The sequence below is a fragment of the Diuraphis noxia genome, unplaced genomic scaffold, assembly GCF_037042655.1.
Source record: "Diuraphis noxia isolate RWA-SAM2 unplaced genomic scaffold, SU_Dnox_SAM2 contig0004, whole genome shotgun sequence".
Taxonomy (NCBI): domain Eukaryota; kingdom Metazoa; phylum Arthropoda; class Insecta; order Hemiptera; family Aphididae; genus Diuraphis; species Diuraphis noxia.
The window spans coordinates 68306039-68325534 of NW_028301714.1; the positions used below are offsets into that span (position 1 = coordinate 68306039).

The 19496-nt window shown below is 26.6% G+C and overlaps 1 protein-coding gene across 1 annotated transcript in view; it reads left to right on the forward strand.

The window, feature by feature from the left end:
• Gycalpha99B (guanylate cyclase 1 soluble subunit alpha 2) overlaps nt 1-19496 on the forward strand; it is a 305824-nt gene that overhangs the window by 129538 nt on the left and 156790 nt on the right. Inside the window, exon 7 of the mRNA XM_089226659.1 lies at nt 13345-13547. Coding sequence (XP_089082785.1) covers nt 13345-13547 — 203 coding nt within the window. The remainder of the gene's footprint in view (nt 1-13344; nt 13548-19496) is intronic.

Consider the following 19496-nt stretch of genomic DNA (forward strand, 5'->3'; position numbering starts at 1 on the left):
CATAAGCTATATTGTTTAGGAATATCAAATTATATTTACCTTTATGTAGTCAACAACTTTAATGAAATATTACCTATAGGTACTGAAGTATGTGAATAACATTACTAAACACATGTTTAATATTAATAATATAGATAATTTAAACTGTCGTAAATTGATTATTTTTATTAACACGTGCAATATATTTTTATTTTACGTAATTTGGAAGGTTTTTTTTTCGTTGTTGATATTATTTTTGTACCACACATTTACGAATTCATCTTGTAAACAACGATAGAATGTTTAAATCGTTTACATTAAACATAAAAATAATATGCAACAGAAAATTTCAAAATAATAAAATATAATAGACCATAATATGATATGTATATTATATCAGAGATTTTACACATGTTAATATTTCGCCATAATTAAACACAAATTATGTAATAAGAGCGGGCTACCAATAACCCATTATTTCTATTTAACCTTGTATATAAAATTATGATAGTTTTTTTTTTACTTGCAATGGCCATCCCCGAGGGTTGGTCCACTTTGTCATAAATTATTTATACAAAAAGTATTATCAAGCCCACAGTACACTATTTTTATTTTTTTTTTTTTCGAAAATTGAAATCGTAGATATGAAATTTCAATAAACATAACAACCAATAAGGGAATTTATCGAATTTTACTGCGAACCCACGTTGACAAACAAATAATAAGGTTAACGTTGAAAAAAAAAAAAAATATATATTATTAAATTATATGTGACATCCATTTTCAAATTACAGTATACCAAACTTTTTAAAGTATTCCACATGTTCGACTCTGCAGGATGAATTTCAGTAAGTCTTGGACTATTGACTATTGATTATACAGCTTTTTGTATGGTATATTATTATTTATATGTCTATTTATTATGCTCGAAACTATTTGAATATTGTAACAAATACTTAGGTATTGACCCAATAGTTTAACAGATTCATCTACAATTGTATAATAGTATTATATTATAATCGGATGGCCTCCAGTCACTTTTTTTTTGATTTGCTTATTTGATTTCATGACACTTTTATTATACAATCTAAATATTAGTGGGCGACTAGTTGCTACCGTTAATTAATATTTTTTACTTTTTTTTTTAGTTTCTGAATGATTTTTCGTAATATTTTCGTTGTCATGATTATCAACAATAGTAATATACTTATTACTTATAGGGTTTCATTGGAGAGGAAAAATATTGAATAGCGGGCTGTGATTTTTATTTAGTCATACTCTTTTAAAAGTGTATAAATTCATAAATAATGACACAAAAATTAAAATCAACACAATTTTACTAAACCAGTCACTAGATGCCTTAGATCTTTAAGTTACCAATCGATCGGTTAATACTTTATTAATTTACACTGTTACAAACTATATTTTTGTGTAAACAAAAACGATACAATACTATCCATAAATATTAGGTCTAGCCCATTCGGCTCCCGTTTCTCTAAACGGCTCCTATCTTACAAAAAAGTCAATTACCAAACGGTCCCCGTCCAAAAAGGTCTAACGAACAGGTAAATTCCTAAACGGCTCCGGTTTTTTACAACACAAGTTCCTTCCCACTTTATACACACTTAGGACTGTCTCAAAGAGGTGTGGTTAAAAATGTCTTGGTGTACACTACTCGTATCTAAATTATTAAAATTATATGAAAAAAAGAGTATAGTATAATATTTAATTTTAACGTTAAAAAAATATAAAAAATATGAAAAATGTATAAATAAAAATATTCAAAAAAATCATATATCAGGTAAATTTGTTGGGCACTATTTTTTTATATAGTCTATGCGTGCTATTATATTTGATGAAAACTCGTAAATGGATTTTTTTGACGAGCTCTTGTTTTTTTCAATCTTGGTGTATTAAAATTACTTTGAACTTTAATTTGCGTTTCAGACTGTATATTTATTAGTATGTTAATAACCTTAAAAATATTTGGGTGTGTAGTATTGAATTCTTCGTTAAATTTACTGTGGAAAGCTTCACATCCGTTTGTGGTCAAAGAAAAAGAAGATAAACACTCAGCCCATATTTTAGGAGGGAAAAGACTATCTAAAATTATGTAATCTTCAAAAATATAGTCGAAAACTTTATCTATTTTCTTGTCTTTTGTTTTGATAGCCATTAAATCATCTGTGAAACAATCCAAGACTTCTGACGGTGATAGGTAAGGAAGACCAAATAAATATTTTAGCACTCTTCCAATTCCACAATTTTTGTCTCTGAATTCTGAAGCAAGTCCCACTGACTGAATTATCCGTCACCAAATTTGACCCAAATGGAATCTACATCCCTTTATGTTTACCGATGACCATGTTTTTCGCAATGTAATATGAATCGCTTCTTCAAAATCTACGAAAATGACTTGTGAATTTAAGTGATCACACAATGCTGAAAAAGCTTTTCCGTAGGTTACTGAGGATTTATATGGTAAAACAATAGTATATAAGGAGAAGATAATGTCCGTTATGTAAAACATGATTAGTGAACATCTGATAAAATATTTTGAACAGTACTTGAATGTGCCATCGACATATACATCGGTTTTCCTTAAGAATATTTAAGTTGGTGTTACATGTAATAATAACAATATTTAACGCTTTATCATTAAAAAGTAAAAAATTCTCACCCACTAAAGTTTTAATATCAATTTCGTCTAAACTATCTTGAGCTTCTTCTGTCGATTTTGGTAATTTTGGTAACGATTTTGAATGAACATAATAAACATAAAACAGATTTCCGAATAGCATTGATATCTTGTGTCATCAAAACATTTAAATCGTTCGGTTCAAGTTTGAGTTCGAAGAAGTTTCACGGGCTTTTTGTGCAGTTTTTTTTGAGTTTTACCCTTTACACTATTACTTATCTCCCTCCTCCTTATAACATTATCAACTAAATGTGAGTGGTTGTGTTCCAGATGTTCATCAAACATTTCGCCAATAATGTTTTGCTTAAAATAAGACTTACAACTACTCGTTTTACATATCCAGCGCTCTATATCACCAGTGTGGTTTTTATGGAAAGAAAACCAAAAATGTTCTACTAAATTTTTTTCAAAAATTTCACTAGATATGTTATAAAAATGATAAAAATAAATGAACGCACACAACGACGGCGAATATCGCGAACAGACTGAAATCTGAACAAACTTCACAAGTTGATGCGATGTGTCATATCGCATATCCGTTTAAATTGTATAATTAAAATTTTCATCGACGTTATATTGTCAATATTTCCAATTACCTATAGTTATACTTAATTGTACATTTTTTTTTTCGACGGAAGCCTTTACCTGTTCGTAAAACCTTTTTTTGACCTTTTTGACGGGAGCCGTTTGGAAATAAGTGAACAATAAACGGGAGCCGTTTGAGATCCTACGAATTATTAACTACAAATTACAAACATTTTTATCTGCATTTAATAATGTAGTTTATATAATATACGTACAACATGATACGGGCATACTAAATAAATATTTTTCTCTGGATTTAGCAAACAAAAAATAAGTTTTGAATTATTACCGTTAACAGCATAAATTTATGCCAATATTATTTTGAATAAAAATTATTTCAACTGTCGTACATAGTCAGACCTTTTTTATCTTAAAATACCAAAAATATTGAGTTAGGAAAGCATGTTTTTATATAATATTATAATAATATATTATGTACATTATATGCATATAGCCTATACAAACCTCGTAAATCATTTTAAATATGTAATTCCTAGAATATTCATATATTTTCAACACGTGATGATGATAAGAAAATGAATAACGAGACAACATTTAGAATAATAACGGTGACTTCAGTAATACTGGAATAAATTATGTGATACACACGTAACAAACCCATATTTTCTATCAAAACATTCAGTGGCGTCGATCTCATAAATCATATGAAGCGATTGCTTCACTTCTTAAATAGTTGGGTATAGATGAGTTCTAGGGAATACCGGTTAATGGGTTAATAAAGTTAAATCTGATGTTCTATACATAATTGAGTGTTTTTATATAATACAAAAATTTGAGTGGGTAGTTGAGTAAATTAATATTTTTAAATAAAAAAGTGAATTGTTATGAGATCAAGTTAGGATTATATGTTGCTGTATTTTGTAATTTTGTAATTGAGGGTTGGACATACTTATAGGTCCTTACCAATGTAACACTCCGAAACCTTTGTGTTATAATTGCTGTTTCGTTCCCTTATGTGTAGTGTACCTACTAGTGTTTAATACAATTCTAGATTTCGCTTCACAAAAAAAATCTGAATTCGGTGCCACTGAAAACATTATTTACTATAATAATTTAAAATCATTCAATAATTAATTTCTCCAAATAGTGTATTATCAATAAGTATAATAGTTAAGGTGAAATAAGCGAGCTTAGGTTAAAAGAAGTGCATTTTTCTGAATTATCGACGATATAATATACATATAATATAATACATAATACTAATTTATCAATTATACTGAAGCTAAGTTCACTCCTCTCTCACATCAGCTATGAATGCAAGAATTATTTCATTATAAACATTTGATATGATTTAATTTGTATCTAATATTGTTTGAATTATTCAGTTTTGTGGTAATCATATAATAATAATTGAAATTTGATGATAGACTCTAATTTATCATTCAATCACCAAATTAAAATTGTGTAATAGTAATAAACATATAAGTAAATATCCATAAGTTGATCAAAATGATAATCAAATAACTTTTTTTTTTCATACCAATATATTATATTACAATAATCTGAAAACTGATTTCCCTTATAAATATCTTTATGAATACTTGATATTAAAGTTCCATAATATCAAAAAAACACATATACATTTTTTACAATATCATGCTCACATACGACTCAAGTATAACCCCGAGTTTGTGCACATCTGCAATAAATATATTTTTCAGTTGACATGTATGAATGCTGTTACGAATGGGATAAATAAGAATGCATTTTCCAAAGCCACCTATAATCTAATAATAATAAAAAAAAAAAAAAAACTACGAATGAAGTATGGAAATACATTTATACATGGGAGCACGTCCAAAACTTTCGGTGGGTGCACAATAAACTTCACGGGATTCATTATTCTACAGACCCATTAGACGGCCCCTCCCACTAACGTGTCGGTATTATAAATGCATTTTCAGATTCATCAACGTCACAAAAACAGCAAACTTTGAAAGCCAAAACCTAGCGTTTTTATCCGATTTTGGCCCACCAATTTTTCCCCAAAAACTAGGTCAACGTCATAAATTGTCAAACGTGTACGGCTGTCATTTTTCCACTGGTCAGCAGACAACAGTTTACTATCATTTTGTGCATAATAATATTTTATTAATATTAACCTAATATAGTCGAAAACATTTTTCGTTGCTTGCGATGTGCTTAAGATAAATAACACATATTATGAATAAGAATACTCATTGAGACGAAATCAAATTTTTATTATCTCTAAAAAATAAATATTCTCAAACTTAATACATCATTTCTATTATTTTAAATAATAATAAATATACAATGCATATTATTGTTTTACGTTTTATCAAATATTGACATTACCAAGTTTCCGATACATTGTAATATAATCTGTGACAGAAGTCAAAAACACATTTTTTCGATTATTTATATAATATTATAAACTTTTTTTTTATGAATACTTTAGTTTAATTAACTTTTACTCAAAATAAAATATAATAACTATCGTGTATCCTTCTAATAATTGAATCGAACCAAACATCCGAATCATCTGATTTTGATGCTATTATGGAATTTATAACAAAATATAGTACACAATGATATGCCATGAGTCTTAGAAACTTGTATGGGGTTAAAACATTTAACGCCATTTTGAGAATAGCGTAGTTTTAATGATAAATATTTCCCATTGTTTTCCAAGACATTATACCATTCTACAACAATACATAGAATAACGAATTCTTATCCAATTAATTTAATATTTACGTACCTTACTCAAAAACAATAACATACTAAACGGACTAATATTCATATTTGCTGTATTCATAATTCAGTTATTCATATTATTTGCGTATCTGATTGGATTGAAAGCCACGTGTCTAACAAACGAAACATATTTGTTTTTATTTCTTATACATATTTTATTTTTACATTTGTTTTGTTAGAGACAGTTTATAGCGATGATGATAAATTTAAATTTTTTAATATATTTAATAGCTGTTTACACGTTAAATAAAATTATTCTAATACGATATTATAATAATAAACAATAAAGTGTAGGTAATCCACATATCAATAAAAAAATAAAACTTTAGGATATGGCCTGCAAAACCAAGTAACATTTTTTATAGAATTTTGATTGGATCTTGGCGTGGAAAATAAATATTACATTGTGTATAGATAAAATGCAATTGTTGCAATTGTATGAACATCAAGCAATCTGATTAGAGAGAATTCATTGATTACAAGTCTGGCCCATAGCCAAATATACGATATGTAATATAATAATATAAATTGTTGTACAGAACACGCATTGGTGTGTTTATCACAAACTACCAGCCTATACCATTATTTCAATATATCAACCGTATAATATTCTACTATTCTAGTTTGATAATAATTAAATTAAATTTAAGTTTAAAAAAAAAGTATTGTTTTAGATTCTGAGATAAGTGATGAGTGTATCGATAGTATAACACAATAACAAGAATGATATTTTGTCCAAAGAAATGTTTACTTCACCCGAAAATCTGAAACTTATTACAAGGTTTCGCTTGAGTTGTTATGAATAGAATTGAAAATATGAGGTTAAGTGGAATTTCAAACATTTTTTTATGAGTGTCTGAATTTTAAATTTCGTCAAAATCGTAAAAACAATCAACTTCGTCTGTGTTTAAGAATTCTTAAAATATTTAATACTCATACTATCAATCAAGATTTTAAAATTGTATTCAATGTTTCACATTAATACTTAAACCAAAACACAATCTAACTATTTTACGGACATTCGGAGTTTAATTTTTAACGACATTTATGTATTTGAACGAAAAACAAGGATTTTGTTATTTCACATCATTTACGAAAAGTATCGGGTATTGAATATTGACTCAAAAGTCAATAAAAAATATCATAATATGGTATACATATATATATTATTATACAATTAAAACGTTATTGATCATAAAATAAATGCATTTTTCGGAAAAAAATTAATTAAACTTACCTTAGTACTAATATAGTAAAATAAATGACTATAGTAGCAATATAAATAAATCATAAAAATATATACTTTATAATATATACTATATGTATAGGCTGACAGATCACCTTAACGTCTCCACTCAGAATCGTTTTTCACGTACATTAATTTATCATTGAATTTAACTTCAGCTCATACATTACTGGAGTGACTTATTCAATGGCAAGGGAAAGTACATCTGCTGTATAACAGAGTGATTACCTACTTTACTCCTTTTTTAAAATTTATTTTTTATCAGTCTCGAGTAAATAATAGAAAAGTTATTATTATTATTATTATTAAACCACAAAATTACTATATTAAATTAAATCATTTTTAAGAACAGTAACTCATGTGGTACATTTCACATAATATGATAGTATAATATTGTATTAATTTTATTCGCAAGAAGAAATCGTTCAAAATAGGTGTGAACTATTCATTTTTTAACAAGTTATTATTTCATTTTGTCATTATCTGTCCTATGACACCTGAAACACATTCAACTGGAGATTATTTTATTTTATTTATATTTCGAGTATTTTAACCCCCACCAGTTGATTATCTGACGTGGTTAAACCAGTTATTTTGAAATCATAACGGTTATGCAGTGAATTCTTTTTAGGGAACCTTGGGAATACTGTCAAAATAAATCTTTTTAAATATTAGATTCACCAAAAGTGATTTTAGGTAAAAAAAAAAACTTATGTATTCCGTCTGAACGACCAAAATTTACGATTCCATATGGTTAAACCACCGAGTGAGTTCACATACTATTACATTGCGTTTATGAAATACATATATGTTACGGGTAAAGTAAACTTTCAGGCAATGTAAACATTGCCCGGTGTTTTTGGGCAATACATTACGAGTAAAATATTATTTTTGCTGGGTAGGGTTATACTTTGACCATTCAAAGTACACTTTGCCCATAGTAAGTTACAATGTCCAGCTTAAGCTATTAACTTACAACCACACTTTATTTTTTACAAGCCCAAAACTAATTTATACACTACGACTATAATAGTGTTTATTTTTTATACTGTATTTCCATATATAGTATGTTGTATTTCATTGAAGTTTTCATTACTTAAAAATGAACAGTAATTATTTATCAAATAAGTAATAAATAATAATTAATATCTGAAAATAATGTATTAGTATTATTTAATTAAGCCTTGCAAATAAATATATTTTTTGTTTGTGCATGTTTGTAATAAAGTATTACACTATCACTATATATTTAATAAATAATCACAGAATATTTTCAAAATATAAAATGTTTTACTTTAAACAGTTTATTTAAATATTTTTATGAAAACGAAATATAGATACTCATTTTCCCTAGGAAAATATAAAAAGTTAAAAAACAAAATAAATTAGCTTAATTTATTTCTTTAAATATAAATAAATTCATTAATTTTACGTTGTAAAAAAATTAATTTAATAAGTTAATAGTTAAGTTAATGAAAATTCAAATATAACTAGTTAAGTTAAAATGAAATTAACTTTTCAACTTAACTTTAACTTTTTATCTTATTAATGCCCAGCCTTGATAATAATTTTAATAAAAAATGTAATGCTAATCGTAAAAATAAATGGTATAGGTATATCAATAAGATTGATAAGATTATAAAGGTGTATAATTATAAAATAAAAACTTATAGTTTATATTGCCTAAGCTTTACTGGGCAATTCTATACAGTCCGAGCATGTATAATTTTGTCTACATTGCCTGTCATAATCGGGTAGTATTATAATGCCCGGAAAAAGTAAACATTGACCGAAAATCTACTTGGCCCGTAACATGTAAATAGATTTTAAGCAGAATTAAGATTCGAGTGGACATTTTTTTTTTTCAATTATTATTTTTATTATTAATTATTTTAAGTAATATTTTTTTGTTTAAAAAAAAATTTTAAAAACCAGTGTTATTTAATTAAAAATACAATTTTAAAATTTATTAGACATAGGTATCTAAAAAAAATATCTCTTCGGAAAACAATCAAAAATGTTAACAATAGTTTAAGTTTGTTAAAAGTAATATAGTAATCATAATATAACATAATTATTATATGAAAACAAATACAGGGTGATCCATTTAAGTGGGTACACTAATTATCTTGAAAAATATTAACATTTTAATTTTTAATTTTTTTTAACTTTTAAATTTATGTTAAATCCAATTAGTCAAATTAGTCGATTAGTTAATAAATGATTAAGGTTCAAAGTATAATGGTAATTTTTAATTAATTGTTATTTATTTTGTGACCTTGGATTCAGCGATATGGAATTCATCATTTAGTTCCTGGTGTTTACAATTATTGGAAAAATAGTAAAAACCACCAATAATTTGAGGTTCTGTATCTCACAAACCAATCAACGAAAAGTATACATGTTAACATGTATCCTTTCGTTTCCGGTGTTGGAGACCGGTGAATTCCGGCCCGATAATATTTTAGGTATAGGTTAGTTGCGGCCCGACAATATTTTAGTGATAGGTGAGTTGCGGCCCATGTAATTATCATTACATATGCATTATGCACCTTACTTATATAATATATATTATATTATATACCTATTACATATGTACATATGTACATATGCACATGTATAAACGAATAACGATAAATGAAATGTTCAATACGTATGGGAAGTTATATTTTTGTATATGTTACCGTCAATGTCGGAAATAATCCATTATCAGTAATGACTAGTCAATATTAGCAATGGCTAATTAGTTAAAGCAATATATAAAATGCCTACAATCGATAGTTAATTTGGGTAATATATTATTTATTTATTTTTATTTATTTATATAATTTAAATCAACATAACCATGATTATTATTATTATCTAAATATATTTTATTTATTTTCACAAGATAAACTACTATGGCATTTTGAATTGCATAATTTTTTAGCTGCTCGACAAGCACATCGATTATTTTGGCATTTTGTTTTACAATGACACCTTTCATATCCCTGAGTCCCAGCAATACTGTTATGCCCGGCAGCCTCTCGGAGAGTAATTTCCTTTTCTTTTGCTGAATTTGTAGTCTCCTTCAAATCGAGAATGTTTTCGTCACATGGTACGATTTCTGTTCTCGTGTATCTGTGCTTTAAGAAACCATTTTCTGTACCTAATATTGTATAAATAAAAAATTAATTTTTTCTTATAATTTTCTCATTTTTAAATTTAACCACTTACATAATTTGTACAAGCCATCTTGAACATCGGTGACAACAGCTAATAAGTTAACTTATCGATAACCACCTTGGAAAATAACGATAAATGACAATAATATAACATTGACTAAACTTACCAGTCAATTACGGAAATATACACCAATTGCCTACAATGACTGGTATGCACCGGCATTACTGACATTGCCTAGGCATTACCGTTATTGCCGGAATTACCGACAATGACGGTAACATATATAATATGATAAAGATAATATAGATCGTTTTATCGTATTATCTGCCATATATGACTTACATTATAAATGCTTTGATTTTTTTTGGACATTATTATCATAATATAATATATTACACCAATTATACTTTTATTATTTTTTATTATTTATTATATTATATTATATTCTATAATTTTATGAATACTTTTATTTTCTTTACGACCAATATTAATATAAGTACGACAATTTATACTAGAAAATACCTACATAATATTGTGATGTTTATATATTATATATAGACATATAGTATATAGTATATATATGTAATATATACATTATTGTATGGCCGCAATTCGTACGTACCTTTCATAAACCCGGGCCGCAACTCGTACGTACCTCTCATAAACCCGGGCCGCAACTCGTACTTTATTTAGGGTTTGGGCCGCAACTCACCAACACTGAGAAAAACATAAACCTAAAAATTTAAGAAAAATTTAATACATTTCGAGATAATTAGTGTACCCACTTAAATGGATCATCCTGTTTAAATAATATAAAAACTATAAAAACAATAGTACCTATACAATATCATATACATTTCCACGATCCATAAAATATTGTACATTAATCAAATTCAATTTATTTTACTTTTAAGCATCAGCGAAATATCATTAGATTAAATTTAATTTAAGCTGTAAAACGTATGTATATGAATACAAATAATACTATTCAGGAAATATAATTATATAATACTGTAAGTATTTAATAAATTATTCAATATTAATTGTTTTAAATTATATAACATAATAATTTATGAGTCATAACAGCGAAACAATAAGTGTATAATCATGCCGTATCAACATTAAAGCACAAATAGAGGGATTATTTTCAACTGATCGTAAGTGATAAAAATGAAATGTTTAAATTCCATTGTCTTTATCTGGAAAGTTAATTAATTTATATGAATTGTTACTTTGCGATTATAACAGACCTGCAGTCACGTTTATATGATACTATATTCATAATATTATAATATGCAATCAAACTAACACGATTCATTGTAGCATTAGTAATTTGGGTGCAGATTAAACTTAGTATAATAGTGTTACAAGTCCGAAACACATGGAATTCAACAAGCTCGTCGCCAACAATCGTTTGTTATACAGTATCGTGGACCTGTAGTAAATCCCAAGTTAGTTGACCACCTCTGATGGTGGTTTCTCTCGAGTCTGCGTAACTTATACGAAGGCAAAAGGGCAATTTCAATGCTGTGTTTGAAAATTAATTAACGTTTAATCTTTGAACAATCTACTCCGTCAGCGATTCGATTAAACAACACGTCAACACTGTCAATTGTTTATGCGCATGAATGATACTTTTCCACATGGACTTTTCGAAGTATCCCATTAAAATATTCATTAACATCAGTTCCAAAGATTTTATCCAATAAATTATACTCTTGAAAATCGCTACGACTTCAAAATTTCTATTCCTATTGTATACAGTAGGTATCAATCACAAATACACTGACCCTCAAGATCAATCGCGAATTAGAATTTCCACTAAGTGTAACATAAAAATCCTATGTGAAAATTCAACATATTACTATTATATATTTTTATGCTGTTAAAGTATCTCTATTCAAGTAAATAATATGTAAGTATGAAGCACAACCCCATTTAATTGTTATCACGATTTCATTCCAGAAATATTTTTTTAAGCTATATAATATTATAAGCTACTATGTCATGTTATGTGCATCCTTTTAAGTTACTTACAGTGTAGGTTACCTTTCAACACCACTGTTTTCCACGTATTTAGAGGAGTTCTTCCGGTCAAAAATATCATACGAAAAAAAAAATTGTAAAATGTTTGAATGGGCGGTACTTGTGAGACGTACGTGTATAAGAATAATGATAGAACGCTCACGAAAATTTATTAATTGATCGCTAATTATGGCTTTGTCCATCACAACGGACGAATTTTCCAAAAACCCTTTAGACAATAGAATATAGGTAATAAACATTATATCGTTAGACTACGTGTTTAGGGTCAATTGTCGGAACAAAACCAAGCGGATATAAGGAAAATGTTTCACTAATTATTTTGTCTCCACTTATAAGCTTCGTAGAATTAATTTAATGAGAAAATACGTGAGCACATAATTTGGTATTCAAGTTTAATTGATTATTATTAAATTTTAGGTAGAATATTTCTCAAGTTCCCATAGTTAAACAATTTATGGCAGGTGTTGTATGTCTATTATTGACTAATAATTATTCCTGCGCATACTTGCTCACCACTAATATAATAAAGTATCTACTCGTATAACATATGTTGCGTTGTTTATACAAAAATATAATAATAATAAAAGAATAAATACATTACTACATTTCATTCATCAATAATAATTTCCGGGAGTTAAAAAGTAAGTGGGCATCTCTACGTCTCTACCAATGTAACTTCATGTTGTAGTATTTTAGTGTATCAAATTTACTTATTTTATAGAGATTATATTGCGTATCATAATATGAATATACTTTTGTAAAAAAAATAAAAAATAAATAAAATGATAACTCGGTCAATAGTATACACAAATTTTGGCCAAAACAATTAATTTGATACAGAAAACAGCAATAACTATGTAATAATATTGTATTATATTTTTTTCAGGTACACAATAAAGACTAAGGTTGACGATGAAGACGTTCAAGATTCTGCTCCGTTTTTGTCGCATAGAGCAAACGATCTTAAAATGGGTGTAACGAGCTTTTGCAAAGCTTTTCCGTGGCACTTGGTATTGGACAAACGACTTGAGTTCGTGCAGTTAGGCTCTGGGTTCATGAAGCTTTTCGGAAAATGCCTACAGCAATTCGGTAAGTACAATATTTAATTTTGTAAAAAAGGATTACACACATAAAGCATTACGATTCAAATATTTTATTTTACTTACCATGTTTGTATTATACCCGTTAATACTACATATTCGATATGAAACTATATTTAAATTGAATGACTTGTTACATTTTTGTTAATATTTTAATTTCTAATAATTTTAGTATTGTTATGTACATCGTCTTAAAGCTTGCAGTGAGCTAAACTGAAATTAATATATTATTTTGTTTCATTGGTGACTTGGTTGTAATAATCAAGGTTTGTCTTCTTGAGTACAGTTGAGCATGTTGCTAAATAAATATAAAATAAAACTTTATTACTCGATTTTAATAAACATCTGAATTCAACCTTTAAATGCCAATTTGCATTGTAAATTTACGACTCATAATTAATTACAGCACAGTTTAAGTTTAGCCACCGTCGTAGTTTATGCGTATTGTTAGCTGTCTTTTTTTTTCGAAAATAGTTGTGTAACTAAAGTTTGATATCAATTATTATAAACAAAAACTTCAAAAGTTTCAACACGGTATCATAATATACAAATAATAAGCGACCCGTTAATTGGACAAGTTTTGCTTTTTCTCAAAGGACAATTTTTCGTGTGCTTTCAATGTAGATAGTATACATTGTTGTTAGTTAACATTATTCTATAGGTACTGAGAAAAGACAAAATTTATGTAGGTATGCATAAAATATAATATTAATTAATATGTACCTAACAATATGACTATGTGTAACGTAAAAGATGCCACTGATTAAATTTCGAGAGAAGTCCAAGTTGAACGAGTAACATGAGAGATCTTTTTGTGAAACAAAATCCAGCAGCAGTGAAGTTTGGAATAATTTCATCGGTAACTCAACAATCGACGCCTTTCTAATGCTAGACATAATGGTTCTATACTGGTTTGGTGGTGGTATTAAGCAACCGTTGCACGATGTGATGATGTAAACACGAATGACTTAAATCGATTTTAATTTTCTACCACCTAATGAATACAGCTACTAACTGCTGGTGGGAGAGAATACAAAGCCAAAATCGATTTGGGTAATGCATGCGATGAAATAGCATATTGCGATCGGTGTTCTATTGTAGAATATATTATCAGCACCAGCCAGCGTTTTCAGGTCATCTACCTACGTGGCTTACAAATCCAATAATTTAGTACTTAGATTAAATTTGTGTGTGTATAGGCAAGGGTATAAATTCCAGGGAAAATGGTCAGTAGAAAAAATATCCTAGGAGGAAATAACTAAAAAAAAAGTTAAGTTAAATAAAAATATATACATATATACTGGTGATTCATTTAAGTTAGTAAGTGTACTAATCATCATACCATTTTTTTTTCATGAATTTACGTGTTAACATTTTTATTTTTCGTTGATTGGTTTGTGAGATACAGCTCCTCAAAGGATTGGTGGTTTCTACTATTTTTCCAATAATTGTTAACACCAGGAGCTAATGATAAATTTCTTATTTCTGAATCCAAGGTAACAAAATAAATCCAATTAATTAAAGATTATAATTGTACTTTGAACCCTAATCATTTATTAACTTATGGACTAATTGGATTTATTTTGTTACATTGGATTCAACAATAAGGAACTTATCACTAGCTGTATCTCACAAACCAATCAACGAAAAATAAAAATGTTAATACGTAAATTTATGAAAAAAAAAAAAATAGTTTTTATAAAGTGTTGAATAAAACTTATTTAAATTAAAACTGGACATGATTTAATAGCTATAAAATCTATTTTATGTAATTAATTTAGTTTTTGGACTGTAATTTTTATTGTTTAATTAAATAATGGGTGTCACTGACTTGCCTTTTTTTCTATTTTCTGATCACCTAAATACATTATAATCTACCCTATTTAATAAAATAAAAATAATTTTTTTGATGAAATATATTTATTGAGAATCATGGATAAACGTATTTTGTTTTTGGACGACTTTCTATGTCGTTGTTACTCCTTAACAAAAAAAAACATATTAAAAATCTTGAGTAGCATGTTATGGGGGTTTTTTATTTAATTAAAAAGATCTTACTAAATTTATTTCAGTGAATTTATTATGTAATCTATTATCTACACTCTACAGTACTTACAATTTAAAGAACTTACAATATATTTAAAAATAGATTTGACTAAATAATATGTATTTTGCATTAAATAATTCAATTTCAACAATGTTCTTTTTTAGTATTTTGCATTTACATACTATAATATTAAAACTGAACGTGAGATTTTTTTCAGAATTATCGCAGTGTAACATGCTACGAGTCGTAATAAATGTATTTCTTTTGACAAAATGTGAACAATATCTTCGTATTGAATTACCTTTGTTTTTTAATTTTGTCGTATTATAATAATATTTACTATGGATTTGAAATACTATGGGGCTTTGAATAAAAAATATATTTTACCCTAAAAATATTAAATTTTTGTTTATATTATGATACTATAAATTTTTTCTTAGTTTTTTTAAATGGAACGAAATAAATAATTGTTCACATTTAAACTTGAGACATTTTATTCGGTGAATGTGACATAATTTGACCAGGAAAGTCTCGGTGATCTATTAGAATATATATCTTTAGTGTATCACTGTAGCGTGATGGAAGTTTATCTGAAATATTATTATAGTCGATTACACATCGATAGCCATAATACCATTATGCTACCATACAACAATTGAGTTTGGGAATTATCAGGGAAAATTGTCCAAGCATTTTTTACGAGTAGTACGAACGATCGTTTTAAGAACCCCATGATCTGTGAACGCACATCCGGTCCCCGGAGATGCTTAAAGGTTTTAGTGTCATTCGATTGTGGAATTGGACTTTACAATAGTACGCAAATGCCACTTCAATGCGTCAGAAGGTATGAAAAAATGCTGATATATCCGTATTTTATTTCATGGTTATTCTTTGGACTACCTATATTATTAAAAAAATATAATGCCAAAATAATATACCCATATTTTTACGGTGGGATTAAATATTTATTTTTTTCTAGAGTGCTATTTTCGGCAATATCTTATAATATTGTAATTGAATTCAACGTGACGACTTTTCAATTGCAACAATTTAAGTATAATAATATTATAAAAACATAAATGTATATTTTTATTAATTTTAACTGTTTTATTGTAATACTATTAAAGCTTTTTATCAACAAAAGACTATTCATTAGATAATTGGCCCGGCGTCACAATATTAATGGTCTAAATTATTTTCAAAATCATACGGAAATCAATTATAAAGTAGATGAATAGTAAGTTAATTCAATAAGGGCACTCTTATTGTTTAATATTCATTGAAAGTAACATTAAATATCATAATTTCCATGATTTAAAACTGTGAGTACAATTTGGTTTGTTATAATATTATACCTAAACTTCAATATAACATATTATATAACCAAATATATAATTATATAATTAAATATTTAAATATAGGTAATAAGTAGAAATTTAGCAAGTATGTGACAAATTAATGTAAATTTAATATGTAACGCCGACTAATAACCATGCAGTTGATGCCTCATATTTTTATTATTTTTATTAATAATAAAAAAAAAAATTATATAATTGAAAAATATCTTTTTTTCTTTTCAAAATCGACATCCATAATATTTTCATCCATCACTTGAAAAAACCATTTTTGTATGGATTAATTTTGTACAACCTAATTTTACAAAATCAATATTTATTATTTGGGTTAATTCTCGAATACAGAATTTCGAGAGATTCCCGAATCGTATATGTTCTTAACTTTATAACATCTTATTTTAAAATAATTCTTGACAAGAATATTTATTTATTTTTTTATAATATCATATTTTTACGCTATTACACTATTAATAAAATGAATAATGATAAAAAAAAAAATTAAATATTTATTTATTATCGTGATATAATGATCATTTATGAATAATATTGATCTAAAACAATCAAACTAAGCTTAAGAATTTCATTTTCTAATTTATTGAGCAATGTGAAAATGTATAACATGAAAAATAAAATATGATCTCAAACATGTTTCATTTTTATGACCAAATATTTGTTTTGATTCATGAAGAAAAATATTACTATGAATTCCCATCGATCCCTATAGTCCTCGTTATTTGTTTATTTATTACTGTTATTATTATTTTGACAAAGGTTTGGCTTATGTCACTTGTATTTCACTGACAAATAAAGTAGACTGTGTTATCATTAAATAAAAAGCAGGCAAGTGGATAACGCTCTACTGTGCCTTGAGAGTCACTGTAATGAATGTGTTGAATTTAAATTCTATGATATAAAATCATCGTATAGGTACGAAAAAAAAATTCTGAGCTAAGATGTTCTGTTAGCATATTTAATGATAGTAATTTATTATATTATTAAGCATTAGAATTTCAATAGGTTATATTAATTTTTATCGAATACAGAAGTTAAAAGTTTAAGTAATTTTTGTACTACTTAACAGTACTAGCCTACAATACAGGCATAAAAAAAAATTCATACACACATCATTGTAAAATCTATAAAATATTTATCGCTAAACTCGAATCTAAGTTAAATCTTTTAGTAGCTTAAGCTAATAATTTATACAAAACATTTTATGAAAATTCCAATAAGTTACGTTATAACTATTTTAAAATGTAATAATTTTATTATCTACAGAGTTATGCTCCGTACTCGTTTTATTGAAATGTACGATTTTATCAAGTTGACTTAACATTAAAGAATACAACATATTATAAGTAATTGCAATAAACTTTCTATCGATATTTCAATGCAATCCAATATTATAGGTACCTATTAATAGTTTTTTTAAACTCAAAAACATTAATCTAAAACAATTAATTATTTTACTCTTCAGAATATTTTAATGATACTATCTACCTTTGTACATAATGTAATATTATAATATCATTTTAGTAATCAGAAACGTAGTTATGAACCAAAAATAAAATAAAAAAAATACCTCCATGGACTTTGTTTGTCAAACAAGATTAATTATTTAAAATGATAGAATATTAAATTATTTTCCATCAGTGTAAGCCTGAAATCGATTTTCATATTGCTATTCCATCGGTGATGAATTTTCATACAGAATAAATGAATCAGCCACCAGATGATAAATAAATTAAGTTATGGTTGATGCACTATATATTTTTTCGTTTCAATTATTTGTTTCATCTTTCAGTGATATGGATATTATTGGTGAATGCCAAGGCAGTAAGTATACATTCCGTTGTCATGTCGACGGTAGTTTTTATTTGAATATTTCAAAGTATAATAAAATGTTTGTACAAAACTATAATTCTTTAATAGTTTCGTTGATACATAATAGATAAAATGTATTAAATGTAAATATAGTATTATATATATATATATATATTATAATACAATTTGTTTTATCCAAAGTTAAAGATTTTCTTTTTCGAACCTAGGTATTATTATTATTTTTTCTCATATCATCTATTATAAAAAGAATGAGGTTTTATGAAATATAATGATTGTTTAGTGTTAAAATATTTGTTTTCAGAACGACACCAAAGGTTTATTTTTATTTTTAAATTGATATGTAGGAAGGTGTACTAAGAAATAATAACTATAAAAGGTTGTAATAGTGATATTATGTTCATTCATTTCATGTGTCATCATTTTGTTCAAATTTTTCAAAAGAAAAAATTATAATACTCAAGTAAAATCTAATATTATCATAGATGGTTTCCTACTTTAAACGTTTAAACTACGATATTAAAATCACCCATACCTTATTATTAATTTTTATGATATCTAAGTAATTATAATTTCTGTGAAATTTCAAGATTGAATACTTATAATTGTGTCTGTATTTGGGTGAATAAAAATAACATAAAACACGAGGAAAATCGTTTGATACCTAATTATTTTTAAATATATTTAAATTTCA